A 17,698-nucleotide genomic window follows, 5' to 3' on the forward strand; every position below is an offset into this window, starting at 1 on the left:
GCCAGCTGTTCCTACTTTGAAGTCATTTGATGTTGAGATGTGTCATCTTTCTGTCACCTTTTTTAAGGGAATATGTCCACAGTGATTGTTTCCATTGAGGTGACAGGGGGCTGCATGTGTTCTGAGGTGGGCAACGATAGTGCTGATGTTAAACTTTGTGTTATGTCAACAATAAGTACAGCATTCCAAAACTATTTTGTAGCTAAAGTACAAGGTAAGGAATGCAATATGACTATGCTTTAATTATTTTACTTTGTGATTTAATAGACAAGGTGGCTACAATTACTGAGACTGGTAGAAAAACAATGTCAGGAACAAATAGTTGCCCAGCAAGAGCAGTTCCACCGTCAGATCCAAGTAAGTAATGACATGTTAATGTAGGTAGGTTGGGCTGAATGTTTCTCTTCTCTCTAATCCCACTCCCTTCCAAAAAGAAATGCAGTATCTCTGTCACTCTTACCTCTTTCTGTGAGTGTATTCAGACAGGCAGTTCTTGGAAGTGGATGACTAGGATGGCCACTTTACGTGATGCATGTTTGAGACAGCCTTGGCTAATTAACAAAGTAACTGATAGGAACCATTTTAGAGATGAAGATTCTTGCATTATGTGTTGTCAATCGTTTAGTTTTCACAAAGATTGAGTTCAGAATGCCCGCATGATAGGTACAGACTGGTTTTTATTATGTTAGACTATATAATTTCTAATTTTGAGACATTGTAGTTTTCTCTTTGTTAGAAAGTGTTATGCAGCTTGTTACTCCCTCATCTAGACAACATGTAGCATAGGAAAACATTCACTGTGAGAGCAGAACACTTATTTCACCCTTCAGTTGAAAACTGACCCATGTGAAAATTCACATTTTTGCTGAACCATATTTATCCATTAAAACAGAAGGTATGTGTATATATGTTTAAGAGATGGTAATTCTGTAATGCTTAATATCTTCATCATTTTGGTTGCTGTTTTTCCCTTCCCTTTCTGATGCCCTCCACACTAGTAATAATCAACAGTTCCTGAACTGAATTAACAAGAGGTACTGTTCTTTTATCCTGTCTCCTGTTTCTCCCTCTCCACCTTTTTTTCCCCACTCCCATCTCATTATTTATGTCCTGTCAGTGTTTCCTTACCCTCATATTTCCTTCCTCTTACTGAAAGTGATTGGATTCACTTGTGTCTAGTTGTAGTCTTGGCTAATCCTTTGTGTTGGCTTTGTCAGTTTTTGTCTTTAATAGGAAAGGCTACCTCTGGAAGAGTTGAGTCTGTGGTATCAACAGGGACTTAGTAACTGTGTGAATTGCCACAGTGAATAGAAAATCAACCATTACAACTTACTTTCGGTTGTATGAGTTCATTAGGTAAAACAGATGGAGCTATTCCAAACTTAAACTGGAATGCCAGTGACCTAGTGAAAATTCTGAAATACAGTGAACTCAGCATGTTCTAACAAGAATAACAAAAAGGCAAAAATAGTAGTGTGCTGGTTTTTGGGGTGGAAAAGCAAGATGCTGCGTTAGCAATGACATGACTCTGAGCTAAGGCTTGCACTGTGCTGTGTTTTAAGACCAACTGTGCTTATAAAAATAAATGTTTATCCATGTGAAAAATACAGATTAAAAGACTTTGAGTTCATTTTGGAATCAATGAGGTCTGTTCTTGACTTATATGATTTGCACACTGGAAGACAAGTGTGCCTGTGACAAGCTATCACCACCAGTAGATCAGACTTTATTGAAAAGGAGTTAAAAAAAAGAGGTACCTACAATCCCCAAGCTGTATAGAAATGCCATCTTGTTTTCTCCAGATATTTTCTTCTCTTGGAATTGTGACTGTGCAAGGAGAAGTGAAAGTGCTCTATAATTGGAATAGCAGCCTTTTCTTGCATAAATTATTAATGACAAAAATTAAATGTCAGCAGAGAATATGATCACTTTGTTTATTTTTTTGCCCTCACAGTTCTGTCTCTTCCTTTTTGTTCTCCCTTTTCTACCTTCCTCAAGAGTTGAATCACAGCATTAAAACACAAATGATTGCTGCAGTCATGACTGAAAGCATTAGCACAACAAAACAACTTTGTTGTGGCAGGAAACTTCACCCCTCCCCTTTTATTTTTTTCATAGAAGGACTGAGCTGAAATTCATTTGTTAATGCTGTTGCAGGCTAATAAAACATATGAGGCATTACATGTAGATTCCTCTGAAATTAAGTCTTATTTTGTATTTCTCACTTTCAGAGAGCAATTTTTTGTGTGTTTTCCACATTTTATTCACATGTGAGTAATTCACTGGGGTACTGTGGAAAAAAAACAGCAGTAGAGTTCCATGTTCTCAAATTTATTGCAAGGATGGTTGGTTTTTGTTGTTTGGGTTTTTTTTTCTCCTGAGGGAATTAGTTTGAAATGTGTTCTTGAAAACACTTCTATACTCTGATCTTGTGGTGTGCAATTAGAGTTGTGTGCTTATGCAGAGTTCACTAATCTCAAGTTAACTGATCTCAAGTACTGATCACTGATCAAATGACACAGCCGCTAGCATGGAGTCTTTTCATGACCCTTGGCAAAAGTGGTAGCTGTTTCTCAGAGTTGTTTTTGTGTACCAGTGCACAACTGTAAAATTTAAAAACTAAATAAAGAATTACTTATCAATTATACTGAGAGAACTCTTCATAGGCATTGCAGACTAAAGACTAAGCAACTGTTAAATCTGTAGATCTAGTGTCCTGGGGTCAGTTAGCATAGGGTTATGGGTTTAAGCTGCTCCATCAGATACTAAAACAATCATAATCAGAATCGTTTTATTATATGAACTGCCTAATAACCTATTATCTAAATCAGAGACTTCAAAGTCAAATTTCATGCAAATAATCTTACAGAGGTACATTATTCCTATTAGTGTATCAGAGTAATTGTTTATTCTTCCATTAAAGTGTCCTTGCAATCTTTACAAATGTATGTCCAAGTTATAAACTCTTTTAAACCCAAACTTAGCAAAACTTCTAAGACTTACCTAGGCAGTTTATGTTTCTTTAATTGCCTGGTAGGTACCTATACTTCTGGAGTCATGTAGTCAATACATGCATGCATTTATTTTAATATTCTTTTTACATGACTAAATGACTACTGAGACCTGTGACTCACTGCATGGAATTAAAGACTGTTCCTATGCACATTTTACTGTAATGCACCGTATGTGTAAATCTACATTATGCATGAGATGTCTACACACTGAAAAAACTGAATTCTTTGAAATAAATCCTCTTGATTCCCTCACTAACTACATGAATTGAAGATGCAAAAATATAAACGTGATTTGTGGCATGATCTCAAAGGAATGGTGCCTTTTCTTTTTCTGTAGCTGGTTCAGGATGAGATCAGGCAGTTAGTGAAACTGCAGACCAGCAACTGGGGTGCCGGCAAGAGCAGAAGTTTGCCTGCCAAGCTTGCAGATACTTCTTCATCACCAGAGAGGCAAATGGGGATGCATTCTGAACTCTTTGAAGAAAATGAGTGCATTGTCAATCAGCTTCAATCTCATGAAGCTGAAAGTCAGCCAAATGCATCTGATCTGCATCAGGAATGTTTAGCAAAAGATGCTTCAATGAGCAGTGGGTATGGTACCCTTGGCACCCTTTCTGCGTCTGAACTGAACCCCAGCAGATCTCACAGCATTAGCAAGTGCACAGACTGCATGGAGAAAACTTCCCAAGGACAGAGTGATGCAGCAGTATTGCAGAGTGATGCAGTTGTAACCAGCATTCAAAATCAAGCAGAACTTTCTCCCCCCAAAACAGAAGAAATTTTTTCTTCAGGAAGGAATGATACTTTAGGTTTGCCTGCTGAATCTGAACATAAAGCTGATGAAGCTCATTGTGGAAAAAAAGCCAGGTAAACTTTTCAAATCTGCTCATATGTTGCAGACAGACCCCTTTCAGTAGACAGCTGTTGGTAACCCAAGACATCTCATAATTGAATGGAACCTCTTGATTGCAAAACATCTCATGCTACTTGGCAGATAAAGTTATTTGTTTAGCGTATTATTTCTGTGTGGTGCATGCTTGCATCTGCAGTGTTTTTCTGTTGTGGATACATTGGGGGAAAATATGAAAACCTCTTTTCTTCTGCAAATAGGAGCTAAGATACAGATTGCACAGTGTTACCTGCACACTAGAATTTTATGTTCTGATTACCACTTTTACATAACTGTAAATCTACATTATTCGCTCTTGTGCTCAGCCAGTCATTTTTGCCAGCTTATATTCACGAGTTACAGTAACAATTTGTAATTGGACAACAGCCAAAGGGGTTTGGGTTTTTCTGTTAGTTTTGTGGGTCCATCTCTGATTTGCTCTAGACAGTAGGTGGGTGGATCTACCAAGAGTTTTTTGAAATGCTGGCCAGATAATCTGGCGTTAATACTGACCAAACACTGCCCTAGTTGCACTGAACTTAACAGTGTGCTTTACTCTCTCTGTCAAACTGACTATTATGGTGTGGTGGCAGTGGCTTCATATAGCCATGAGCAGTGCCAGAGGGCTGATGGACAGCATGTTGTTTTGAAAATGGTTTGCAGAGATAAAAACTTTCTGCTGAGAAAACAGAAAGTGGTGAAAATAAGCTTGTGTTTTGCTAGTATGTAATAAAACGATTAGGTCTGGGGAGCTTAGAGATGGAGAAGTTCAATTCAAGAGTGTTTTGCAGTTTGAAAAAAAAATTTGAGACAACTTTTGAAATAATACCAGCATAATTTTCCTTTTATCCTGTCATTTTTTTCTTTGATACTGCTTTCTGTTCTGTATTACAGACTCAGTTTGAAGGCAGAAAGGGTACAAGCCAAGGGGGAATACTTCAGTTAAATCAAATTGTGTTTGTTTTTCAATTTTCGGTTGTACCCTTTTAATTCTTTACACTTTTTGTCCCAAACTGGGCCAGTATGTGGTTTTTCAAAGTGTCACTTTTTAAATAAAATGGAAACATTGTTCCACATCTACCTCTAAGAAGAGTTTTAGAATGTCTCTTTGTTTCTGTTCTGCTTTTATTTTTTGCCCCTCTGTTTCCTTCTATGTCTTGTTTTGATCTTTCTTTTATTGAAGAGTCCCTTGAGTTGAGAGGCATCCTTAGTGTGTCTTAACTGATATCATCTTTGTACCCAGACTGGTAGCACACAAAAAAACACTGCACTTAAATTCCAGCTCAGTATTGTGGCTTTGATCAGTATCTGCTTGAACAGACTCAAAAATAGTTGCCTGCCTGAAAATACAGAGCTCTTTATGATGAGTTTTTTTTGGCAGCAAGAAAGCCATTTTTGTTATAGATGCAGTTCATCGGCACTTTAAGTGATTTGTTTGTTTGTGGGATTTTTCATGGTTGTTTTGTTTTACTTTTTAAGAGAAGAGTCCTAAAACATTCCAGCAGTAGTTACTTCATGTTATTTTGTTAAAATGCACATAGGCTGGAGTTTCAGTGCCTGTGTTTTCCCTTTGAAGAAGAAATTGATTTCATGTCTCCACATCGAAGGGCAGATGTAATTACAGCACATGTGTGTGTTTCTTACCATCTAGTAAATCTTTAACATCATGGGCACAAAAGTTGAAACAAAGCCAACCCAAAAGAGTAAATGCCGAGGAAGTGTGTGTGAACTCTATGCAAGAAAACAATCAAGCAAGGAAATTACCACTTGGGAATGTAAGTCTCTCTTTATCCTGTTGTGTTTTTATAATATTATTCTTGTCAGAGGTAATTTTTCAATGTTATAGTATATTCTGATTCAGCATGTGCTGATTTAAGCACTTGAGCTTGAATTTAAGCATTTGGGTAGTGATGTTCCCAGTTCCCATTTATATGTTTAAAGTTTATGTGGGCAGAGCTTCTTGGATCACTCTCTACTAACTCACATAGCTACTTTGGCTTATTTTATTCCTTGCCTACTGAATTTACCCAAGTAACACATGTTCTTTCATTATAGAGATAATAATTGTGTTCTCAGTTGAAACTTCAGTCATGGCAATTTATTACACCCTTAAGTTTTGGAGAGATCTTTGATTTCAGCTGGTAACATCTGTTTTAGAACACAGAATTCTCTGCCTGCGAAGGCATTAGCCACTTTGTTTAGGTCAGATACTGTTCTTCTACATTGGGATTTTAAGCTGCAGAGATTTCTTGTGTTAGTTTGTTTTGGGCTTTTTTAGTATTCTCTGCAGTTTCTTATGCTAAAATGCAGGCTTTTTTTGTCCCTTTTCTTCTTTTGTATTATTTATGTAAGAGTGATACATTCTTTTATGCCTACGTATGACAAGGTGCAGCACTAATTACTAAAATTAACCAACCTCCACACCAGACATTTAGGAAATCTAATAGCTCTTTAGAACCATTAGTAGTACTGCCAGTTGCTGTGACTGCTGAATCAGCTCAAAATGCTTCTTTTGAGAGGATTTTGATTCATCTGTACCTCATATTCTTGAGTTAATAACTGCATGTCCACAAAGCTGATTATTTTGAGGAGGGAAATTAAATCACATACAATATTTTGATGCAGAAGGATGTTATGCAACATGATTGTATGAGTCATCATCATACATGTAGCACTTAGTGCAGCGCATTAATTGTCACAAACCTCTTTCTATATGCTATTTTTAAGGAAATAATTCCTGAAACTGTGAATGATTCCACCTACATGAGAAGAGGAGAACTAGCAAATAGGAATCACATGATTCAATGTTAGATCCATGACGTTTCTTCCTCTGATTAAAGAGGAGAGCTGTAACAAATCTTAAATTATTTTTTTTCCCATGTATTGATCCCACTCTTTTCAAAGGTGTTTCTGTAATTAGCTGGGGAGGTTGCTTAAAGTTTGGAATGATGAGGAAAAGGATATGTAGTATCTTGTCTGAGAAACAGACAGCATGCCTTTGGATTTGTGGCAGTCATAATAGCTGAATATAAGAAATTCCAATCATACAGTGAGGAAGGAATAACACTTTCTTGGTAGGTCATCCCACTCTACATACTTGCACCTCTTAAGCAGCAAGGAAGTTTAGATGACTGTCCAAAATGAGTTTTTGTAAGAGTTAATATGAATAATGCTCCACAAGCAGACAGGTGTAAGACTTAGAAAATAGCCTTATCCTTTTATTGTGTGGCTTAACTTAGTTCTCCTTTTCACTGTGATTCCCCTAAATACAAACTGTCTAGGCTTGGATTGTGGTGTATAGTGAAATTGAATCCCTGTGCTTAAAAAGACTAACAACATTTACATGCAATTTTTCAGAATTTCACCCTTGATTAAAAAAAAAAAAATCCTTGTCTTGAAATTTTCCTTATAAATTTGTTTTCCCTTTGTCATTTTAGACAAACCCAACTGATGCTGCTTTGCCACCTTACACTTTTTACCTCAATCAACCCAATAAAAGTCCAAATTCCTTAGTGTCTGAAGCTTCAGGTATAGTTAATTTCTTACACTTAAATGTCCTTTTCTTTTGAATACTAACTTAAAAAACACTGACTGGAGTGCATCTCAGATAACTTCGGGGAGGTGAGGAGGGTTTGAGCACTGGCAAGCTATTAATGTTTGATGTAACATAATTCTGCTTTTCTTGCTGTTGCATTTGAAACTGGTGTGGTACCTCCCACATATCTCTGTTGGCAGATGTAGGCCATGCAGCAATGTTTTTCTTCAAATTTCTTAAGGTTCCAAAGCTGAGCTTTATGTTTAAAACTGTTTCATAATGTAATTACTGTTAAAGTCATGATGAGGCATCAAATGATCTTTTGAAGATTAATACTGTTGTTCTGGTAATCACAGGAGTGCCTAGTAGTACTGATCTCCTGTAAGTCAGGAGCATTGTGTGAATAGGGAAGAACAAAAATGCTTGTTCTTGCCACTCAGGCAAGGGGAAGTGCTTTTTTTGTGTGTTAGTATGGTTTTACTTTTGTTGTTTTGAGGTGTGAGTCTGAGGATTGGTGGTGGGGTTTTGTTGCCTTTTTTTAGGTTTTATTCTGTTCTGGTGAGGGTTTTTTGGGATGGAGATAGTGTTTGTCTTCTTCTGTATGTAAACAACTAATTCACTTATTTTGATCACAACAGGGTGGATTCATTTCAGTAACAGACAGGGCCACAGAGATGCAGCCCTGCAAACTGTATTTTTGTTGCTTCTTCACAACCTATTGAGAGAGGGATACATGCAAGAAACTGAAGTGGGATTGAGACTGTATCTAGTCCTGGTAGTCTGTCTTTTTGCATGCTACAGTGTGCTGCTGAGTACCAAACCAAAGAGTTTGTAATATCAAGTGTCTGTCTAGGGTTGTTCCTAGGGTAATTCAGGTTTTAAGTGCTATACTGAAATTAGTAGAAATAGGAAAGTGTGGTAAATGTTGACTTGTTCCTTGAACATCAAAGACTAAATCTGTGTTTTCACTGATTTGCAGCTTTTGTTACTGATAGTGTGTGATATAATCCAGATTATGTTGCTTGTCCTTTGCACTGAGATGTTTGTAACTTCTGGTAACAAATGCTTCAGCAATAAATGAAAATAATGAATCCAGCATCCTCGTTAGCTGGCAAAATAACATCTTACTAATGGATTTTGGGGTTCCTGTTCTAGAGATATGAGTCTGAAATTCATATTTATTTGTTCTTATTTAATTGGTTTTTTTCTTATCAGGACTTTCATACTGGAAGTTAGATGAAAAGGAGATGTATCACTCTTTACCAACCAATTTCAGAAGTGAGTTCACAGATGCTTTCTCTACAAAAATATCATCAGATCAGGTAAACTTTGTGTATGTTTTCAAAGTTGCCTTATAGTTGCTTGTCATCTTTGATTTTTTTTTTTCTGTGTTGGAAAAAAAATTGCCCTCCAGAAGCAAACTTTGCTGTGAGGACTCTTTTGTTAACTCGGTCTCTCATATTCTGTTCCTTCATTATTCATTTAGCCCTGCTGAAGTCACCCTCTTTTTGTCATTTAAAAGAAATTGTGTAGATGGGAAATGCAAAGAGTCTGACTGGTGTATTAAAGGTCCATGTGCCTCATTAAAGACCCTTTTTTAAATTGAGTGCATTGAAAGAAGCCACTTTCTGTTCTAGACTGACTTATCCACCCCACAGTTTCTTTATATTAGGGATGGAGGATTGTGTTCAGAGAAACTAACATAGCGATTTTTCCTGTTGAAGTTGTCTTCTGCTGATGAAACAAAGCTCTCATCATTGAAGGATATTTATCATAAAAGGCAAAGAGAGAACAAGCAGCAGCCAGACCAGGATTTTATGACTCCTTCTCAGTCAACCCACCCACCAGAGGTAACATGAATTTCTTTCCTTCCCGTCTCAGTTTGAAGCGCTGATCGGTTGCAGACTGGTTTCACATTACTTGGGCCCTGCTGCCACCTCCAGCGTTTTGCTGGAACAGCAATTTGTGCAGCCGTGTGATGAATCGCGTTGGGAAGGGATCCAGCTGAAAAGAACCTCTAAGAATGCCTTGGGCAAACAAGCACCTTTGCTACACAACCTTGAGGGTGGCGCAGGGACAAATCTGCTTGTGCTGAGGCTGCAGCTGATAAACTGCACGTGGAACTGCAGTTACAGAATCAGGGTTTTCTTACTACTTCCCACAAGACTCATGAAGCAGAAGAGGCACAGGTTGTGAAAATATTCTTTGTCACATCTGTTTCTTTATATTGCTTTCCCTCTTATACAAAATGAGTAATGATGCCTGCTATGTGACTCTCCTGTTTATATAATCTATGAAGTAACTGTACAAAGTTACTGTTTCAGCCTACAGGCAGACATTGTAGTCTTTCTATTTACATAACTGAAATTTCAGAGGTTTTGTAGACAGTTACAGATCTTAGGATATGTCTTTTATTCTTAATGGGGACTTATTTCTCAACATTTGCAACTTGGGTTTCTATATGTCATCACCTAAGCTGTTACAGGTCCCTCCATCTTGCTTGTTTCTACCAAATGTTTGTAGTAACATTCAGTATAATTCCTGCAATGTAGAAAATGGTTTACTAATATTTTCAGATAAACCCCATTTACAAGAACAGAAGTTAAATCACAGTTCTAACTTATTTCCTAGATCTTGACATTGGATCCAACTCTGCATATGAAACCAGGTCAGCAGAACCCAGGATGCTGCTTCTTCAGTCTTCCTGAAGACACTACTCCTTTTTCTCCAGACTCTATGGCAGAGCCTGGATTTTCAAGTCATTGTGACACAGACTCTTTTTCACAGACAAGTAATTCTTCTCAGTTAGATGATTCTTCAAAACACCCTGCCAGCAGCAGAGCTGTGCAGTTAGACCTCTGGAGAAATCACCCATTCCAAAATGAAAACAAGAGCAGCTGTCCCTTTCCAATGGCATATACGGCTGCTAGTAATGATACTTTAGTCAGCACTGAGGAGGAAGAAGCACGGACTCTAACTCCATCTTCTGTTACTCAGTGTGCTGACAACAGTTTGCCAGAATACAGCCTTTCAGGGACATCTGTTGAAGATCCGGTGATAATGTCAAAGTAAGTATTATTTTTTCTCTTTTTAAGTTGTAGATTTGGCACTTCCATCAAAGGAGCAAAACTTAACAAGTAAAATTAATAAAATATCTGAGTTCTGTCTGCTTAGAACATAGCTGGATATTGCTGATTTTTTTTTTTCTCCCTTGAAGTACAGATGGCATATAAATAGAACAGTAATATTTCCACTTCTTACAGTTGTCTTTCTTTAGACCCTACTATTTAATCTTCTTTAGACCGTACTGTTTAATCTAAGGCACAACATTTGTTCTCTGGTTTCCTTGGATGTCAAAGCCTTAATTGGAAGACAAACTAGTTTTTTATCTTTTAATGCTCTGGTTATTTCTGTTTAAACATGAAAATAAAAATACATGCTTCCTTTGTGGGCTACATGAGAGTGTTAACACAGACAGGGAATGTCAAAGTTCTGGGAGGGTTGTTTTGTGCTTTAGAGTCAGGTGGTGGGAGAAGCACAGATTACTGCGTTCAGGAAAAATAAATATCCCCCATTCATGATGAAGCTCTCATGATTTGCACGTGGACAAGCAGACATGGCACATGCTCCTTGTGTGAGGGATTATGTAGGGATCATGGTTTCAAGATAGTCCAGTGCTGGAGTTTTCCTATTTTAATTTTCCATGCATAGTTTCTAGCGCATAGCACAGGAGAGAAGAAAGAATAAAGCTTTGTATTGTATTTGTATATAATAATATATCTGTACTAGTTTGAATATCTGTGCAAGTCGTTGGTGTCTGACAGCAGTGCTTTAGATGATGAAAGTTTCTTTGCTTTAATTTGAACGCAGCAAAGCTCTCTAAGAGAGATTGATCTGCTGAATTCATTATGTGCCAGTGAATACAACAGTGCATGGCCATGTGGGTAGCTGGGAATGTCTTTTTGTTCTTAATTTTGAAAATAGGATTAGGCAGAACTTGAGGGAAAAACATGCTCGACACATAGCTGATCTACGAGCTTACTATGACTCTGAGATACATAGCTTAAAACAGCAGCTGGAGGCAAGCCATAAAACTTCATCATCTGAAGACTTGAAGAAAATCAATCAAAATCTTGCTGACAGGTACTGTTTGTCCTTACTTGTCCTCCTCCTCTGCTAAATGGTATTCTTTCCACTATAAAAACTTGAACAGGATTGGTTTGAATGTCATGAGACGTTTATGTCACTCTTCAGTTTCCTGCACTTATGATACTAATATTCTTCCATTAAGGACAAATTTTAATGCAGCTGTTTAAGATCAGTTTAAAATTGTCAGAGAGCAAGTGTGGTGTTTGGATCAGAAATCTTATATAATCTGCTTTTTGCTGAATCCATTCTAAGTGTTGCTCAAGAAAGACTGGCAGATGTTGTAAGATAGTGCTTGCCTGGCTTGCTGGTGGACACCATCTCTCTTTACCTTTCTTGTAAGACCTACAGATGATACAGAACCAGTCTTGAATTCATTGGTAGCTTTATAAAGCAAATTTGCAGGTCAGTTTGATTTGACCAGAGCCTGTGTGCCTCCCCTGTATGTTCCGTTAGATATAGCTTCAGTGTTTGCTATATATAGAAAGTTTTGATGTGATTTTTATTGCCAGTCAAAATACATATGATAATTTAGACAGCTCAAATACTTCAAAAAAATTATACCCTTCAGGATAATTGGAAAAGTATGTGGGTAGTCAGTACTCTTCTGTACTCCTCTTCAAGCACTAGCGTGTTCTAACTATCAAAAGTGACTTCTGAGCAGTCATTTATTGAGTTAAAGTAGCTTGTGATATGATTTCAGTCATTAATTATCACTCAGCATCATCAATTAGCTGAAGTGGAACTCTGCTCTGGTGCATCACAGCTGCTTTTGGTTCTGCAGCTCTGTTGCTCTGAGTCATCTGGAGCCTCTGCACAAGTTGCCAGCTTGTTGGAGCAGCCAAAGGCTATGAGAGGAGGTCACAGTCTGGCCACCAAAATTTGTGGGCATGCCTGAGGAGGGAAGTAAGCTATAAAATGTAGACTTATTATTTCAAAATTTCAAGAGATTCTTACGATCTGTGTATTCTGAGTAGGTGTGACCAGTTAGATGCAGCTCTGAATGAAGCAAGCGCTCGCATAAAAGCTCTGGAAAACAAGAATAACATGCTAGAAAAGCAAGTGGTAAGTGCATGTTCTTAAATTGGGTTGCTTTTTAACTAAAAGGGTAAGGTAGTGCATTTATTCATTATTAATCTGACTTCTGTTTCCATATCTTTATTTTTGACATCTCTCCTTAATGTGTAACATCAGACAGTATCTTACACCAGTCACACTCCTAGCTGAGTTTCTTTAGACTTCCTACTTGAATCACCATCACTTTTGCTTTTGAACAACCTTTCTGGGCTAGCAGGGATCCAGAGTTTGAGCAAATGCTATGATGTGCTTATGATGGCTGTCTTTATTTTTTAAATATTGGTTTAATTACTTTCCCTTCAACTTCTTATTAGAGTTGTGATAAAGGCAAGTCTTGTCTGCACTGGGGCAAAAATGTCCTCTAATATTTATATAATCTTTCTGGCTATTTAAGACCAGTTTGTTTATGACTGCACAGCTGCATTTATTGTTCAAAGAACAAAACACTGTGTCATGGAAGATCCACAGCTGGAGAGCCTGATTCATTCCACCTTTTAAAGACATTTTTCTATTAATGGATTCACAAAATGGTCTGGATTGGAAAGGACCTTAAAGATCTTCTAATTCTAACCCCTCTGCCATGGGCAGGGACACCTTGCACTAGACCAGGTTTCTCAAGACTTCATCCAACTTGACCTTGTACGCCTCCAGGGAAGAGGCATCCACAACATCCCTGAGCAACCTGTTCTAGTGTCTCACCACTTCACTGTAAAAAAGAAATCTTCCTAATAATTCAGTCTAAATCTCCCCTCCTCATGCTTGAAGTCATTCCCTCTCATCCTAGCATGACAATCCCTTGTAAGAAGTCCCTTCCTGTCTTTCTCATAGGGCTCTTTTCAGGTACTGGAAGGCCTATTTTTAGGTCCTGTTGCTGGCAAGCAAGACAGTCAGCTGGGATTAGAGGCCTAACCTCTGAATATTTTAAATCCTATAAAATAAACACACCTTTTGGGGTCGTGTTCTTAATTTTTATTCTTTATACTTCACAGAAATGAGGAAAAAAAAATCTTGTTTAATTCATGTACAGATGTGCCTTTGGTTTCTATTTAGATGATTTTAGATCATGCATTGTACTGAAATAAGACATCTGTTAGGTAAGCAAAATGGATGTTTTTTCTCCTCCAGGCAGACTGGAGAGAACGTTTCTGTGCAGTCAGTAACACTTCCAAAGTCCTGCAAGAGCGAATTGAAGAAATGCGCACAAGTAATAAAGATAAGGATAACACCATCAGTCGCCTAAAATCAAGGCTTCAAGATCTAGAGGAAGCATTTGAAAAGGCTTACAAGTTATCTGATAATAAAAATACAAGGCTAAAGGAAGAAAACAAAATGTTTCAAAATGTAAGTAAGGAAATGGGCGATTGTGCTTGCTGTTGCACAGCCTGTTAGGAGTGTGGCAGGTCCTGGGTGTTTCAGGGAGCCACTCAATTTGCCGTTGTAAAGCCCAAATGCAGAGCTAAGAGAACAGAAATTACTCAGCTGACTACTTAGCAGATGAGGTGTTAGGTGATGCCACAGACCTAATAGATATCTAAGGCAGCAAGTGTGTAACTTGATGGGATAACATTTGTCCTAGTTTGTCTCAGGTGTTTAATTAGGTGCTATTACTTCATTTTCTTTTTCAAGGTAGTACAGGAGATTATTTTCCAAAGTTATTTTTTCCCTTCTTAAGATTAATGGGGATGGACTGGATTTTTGATGAGTTATTACCATTTGCTAAAGCTGTTAATTGTGTGTGGGTTTAGACTGAATTGAAGGAATTGTTCCTCTGATTCCACAAAGCTATTACTGAAGGATGTTTAAATGGATTGACAAAATGAGTATTAGATGGAAAAGCTATTTCTTCTTTTAACTTTTTTTTTTACAATTAGAATTCCAAAATACAAAGTCAATTTTAAAGTCTTTGAGGAATTTTACAGGTTCATTCAGCTACTTGAGTTTCTTTAGAGAGAAATAATTTTACAATTAGAAGTACATTGTGTAAGGAGTTCAGTACCCTCTTGTGCTGTCTGTAACTTTTTTGTTCCAATTGGAATGTGCTACACTTGAACAAATACTGTTAAAGAACACTCTGTGTCCCCTGTAGTGCTTCTGCATGTGTTAGACAAGCAATTTAGACAGCAGTCAACAAAACTGTCAATTATGTATGGTTTCAGTGTGGGTTTCTGTGTTATTTTTGTTTTAGCTTTTAGGAGAATATGAGTCCCTTGGAAAAGAGCATGAAAGAGTAAAGGTAAGAACGTGGTAGTTAACTAAAAAAACCCAAATATGCAAATTATGTGATAACGTGTCCCAGAGTTAGCTGAATTCAGTATTTTGGAAAAGATCAAACAGAAAGATCCATATTTAGTTTAGCTAAGAGCTGCTTACTGTGCCTTTAGGGCCCTGGAGGGAAAAGGAGGGAGTGTGGAATGTGTTGTTTTCCAGTCATAGACAGCAAAAGTATGGCAAAGTCAAATCAATTTACTGGGCCTCCCTTTCAAATAAGAAGGTGTAATTAATGTATTGCTTTCAAGTTACTATTTTGTCTCTTAATACACTTCTAGTTTCTAGGCTTTTTACTTTTCCCCTTGTGTGCTTGTAGGACACATTAAATACAACGGAAAACAAATTGCTTGATGCAAACACTCAGATTTCTGATTTGAGAAGGTAATTGTGGAACTCTCTACCTACAGTTTTTATTGTGACTGTTGAGGAAACGAAGGGCAGTTCAGTCAAGAATTTGTGTTGATGCTTTATTTTCTCCTGCCTGATTCCTAATGCTGCTACCTAGGGATCATTCCAGACAGGGAAATTGTAAGAAAAAGGAGATTTTTATATCCTGCTCCATTTCTGTTCTCCAAGTGGGGAAGCATTGTGTTGTGAAGGGCCAGTTCACTGAAGATGTGAACTGTAGTATGTGGGGGAGAAAGAAGTCTTGTGAAGAACCTGAGCAGCAGATTGATGGAGTTGTCTCCATGATGAGTGACACACAGGAGAAGGAACTTCTCATTAAAATCGGCATCAAAGAGACCTGTGTATCAGTGCATCATTTCAAGGAAGAAAAATGTTTTGGTTTTGATTTCCCCAACCCCTGGGAGGTGAATGCTTTGATCCACTGTCATATCTCCTGGTCCTGTCTTCTAGCTGGCTTACCTAGCTTAATTAACTCAGAATTCAAGTGCATATTTATATACCTATTTAGATAGATAAAAATACAGTAGTTGCTCTTGTTCTTCTACCTGACCAGCATAGCTGAATAAAACTGAGTAAACCTCAATCTATGTGTACAGTACATATTTTTTTATAATTAGGATCATCTCATAATGCATCTTTACTACTTCCACATTAGGACAATTTCAAAACTGGAAGCTCAGCTCAAGCAGGTAGAACGTGAAAATGCAGTGAAACTTCGCCACGTTCCTGAAAGTCGTGTAAGGACCTCTTGTGCCACGTAAGTGAATGTTCCACACTGTGGAAACAAGTCTTGTGGTTTAGAATGCCTTTTAATATGTTTTGACTGAAAATGGGTCAGTGATGTCAGTCCGTGGCTAAACTGGATTAAAGCATGATGTAATCCAGAGACTTCACATGCCAAGAAATTATTAAATCCAACTTCAACAGAATTTTTTTTTTACTATTTTATTTGTACTTTCCAAACATGTCTTAAAAAGTAGTGATTTCTCCACAGTATTTACTGTGTTTATTACTGTTTTTACTGTTTATTACAGTGTTTACTGTGTTTATTACAGTTTATTACTGTGTTATTACAAGTTTATTGTATATATGTTATTATTTCTGCCTAATTAGAATAAGTAGCTGGATTTTCTTAAATTAAACAAAAAAACAGGGAAAAATTCCAAAGGCTTTTATGATTTTGAAGTATTTTTAACTCCCATAGCAAGTTGGCCACTCCTGATGTCAGCAGGCGAAAGTGGTTGATACCAGGAGCAGAATATTCAATCTTCACTGGCCAGCCTTTGGAAGTTGAGGAAAGCCCCAAAGATAACCGATTGGAAGAAACCTACATTCCTCCTAGGTGAGTGGCTTTCCTGCAGCCTCCACTACAATGTAAAGTTGAACACTTCTAAGATTAGTTTTATCCAGAGTTGACTAGAGTCAGAGTTTTAGATTTTTATACTTACTAAATACACTTCTCAGTGCCATACAATCCTTTGAAGAAAAAAGAGCTTCCTTCTTTCACTAACCTGGTGTGAAGCAAGCAGCAGCCTTCGAGTACCTGCCTTGAAGTATCAGAAAGCTTCAACTGCATCTTTTGCCACTGCTTCTGTGCTCTCAGTTTTGAGTCAAATTCTACTCTGAACACTGCTCTGTTGTACTTGATGTGACCTGTAGCAGTTGGCTGCAGCTTTCCTTCAGTTTAATGTAGTGGGCAATTTAGTTGTTTGCCATCTTCATCAGAAATTTCGAAAGCCTTTGTCAGGATGTATTTATTTCTGAGAACTTTGAATTAAAATCACCAATTTTAACTCATACTTCGATTTTTAGGTTCTTTAGTTATAACTCTGAGGTTCTTGGGTGAAATTAAAAAACATCCTTAATTTGTTTTGTTTTGATGACTGTAAATATCAGACTGAATTTCTCCAGATTTTTTTAATTCAGTTAGTATTTGGATACATGAAATAAAGTAAAACCCCTTCCTTTTTCTCCCTCCACTGCCTCACATTATTTAAGGTACCATTCTCCTCCTGAAAAAGACTCCTTACAAGAAGACTCTTCAACAAACACAACAGGAAAAGAAAATGAGATGTCAGAAGCACCAATTATAAAAGCCTTTAAAGAACTTGAAGAAGCTAAAGCATTTAAAGATTGGGGTACACAGACAGAAAAAGAAGATGCATCAGCTAGTAACTCTTATTTCTGTATTCCTGAACTTGTTTTTACTGACTTTTCTTGTGTATCTTTTGATTTTGTTATTCTCAGCATTAAAAGTCCATCAGGCTTAAATGATGGGATAAAAAGTTATCGTGCAAACTTCTGGAATCTTCCTAAAAAAACCCCAAAATGATACAGTTAAATGATTTGTTTAAAATAGAG

General features: G+C 37.4%; 1 protein-coding gene across 4 annotated transcripts in view; it reads left to right on the plus strand.

Annotated features, from left to right (window-relative positions):
* The window catches only part of MPHOSPH9 (M-phase phosphoprotein 9), a 30,154-nt gene that overhangs the window by 5,079 nt on the left and 7,377 nt on the right, over positions 1–17,698 (plus strand). For 2 of the 4 annotated variants that reach the window (XM_064168641.1, XM_064168642.1), the window contains exons 4-18: positions 268–357; positions 3,352–3,881; positions 5,555–5,678; positions 7,341–7,431; positions 8,654–8,760; positions 9,163–9,288; positions 10,070–10,506; positions 11,423–11,581; positions 12,562–12,649; positions 13,787–14,002; positions 14,847–14,894; positions 15,246–15,310; positions 15,993–16,094; positions 16,542–16,679; positions 17,336–17,508. In XM_064168641.1, the coding sequence (XP_064024711.1) occupies positions 268–357; positions 3,352–3,881; positions 5,555–5,678; positions 7,341–7,431; positions 8,654–8,760; positions 9,163–9,288; positions 10,070–10,506; positions 11,423–11,581; positions 12,562–12,649; positions 13,787–14,002; positions 14,847–14,894; positions 15,246–15,310; positions 15,993–16,094; positions 16,542–16,679; positions 17,336–17,508 (2,494 nt within the window). Of the gene's footprint in view, positions 1–267; positions 358–998; positions 1,035–3,351; positions 3,882–5,554; positions 5,679–7,340; positions 7,432–8,653; positions 8,761–9,162; positions 9,289–10,069; positions 10,507–11,422; positions 11,582–12,561; positions 12,650–13,786; positions 14,003–14,846; positions 14,895–15,245; positions 15,311–15,992; positions 16,095–16,541; positions 16,680–17,335; positions 17,509–17,698 lie in introns of those variants that run through there. The other 2 variants (XM_064168645.1, XM_064168643.1) reach the window with 2 other exon arrangements.

Source organism: Pogoniulus pusillus, chromosome 30 (assembly GCF_015220805.1).
Source record: "Pogoniulus pusillus isolate bPogPus1 chromosome 30, bPogPus1.pri, whole genome shotgun sequence".
In the NCBI taxonomy this organism is placed as follows: domain Eukaryota; kingdom Metazoa; phylum Chordata; class Aves; order Piciformes; family Lybiidae; genus Pogoniulus; species Pogoniulus pusillus.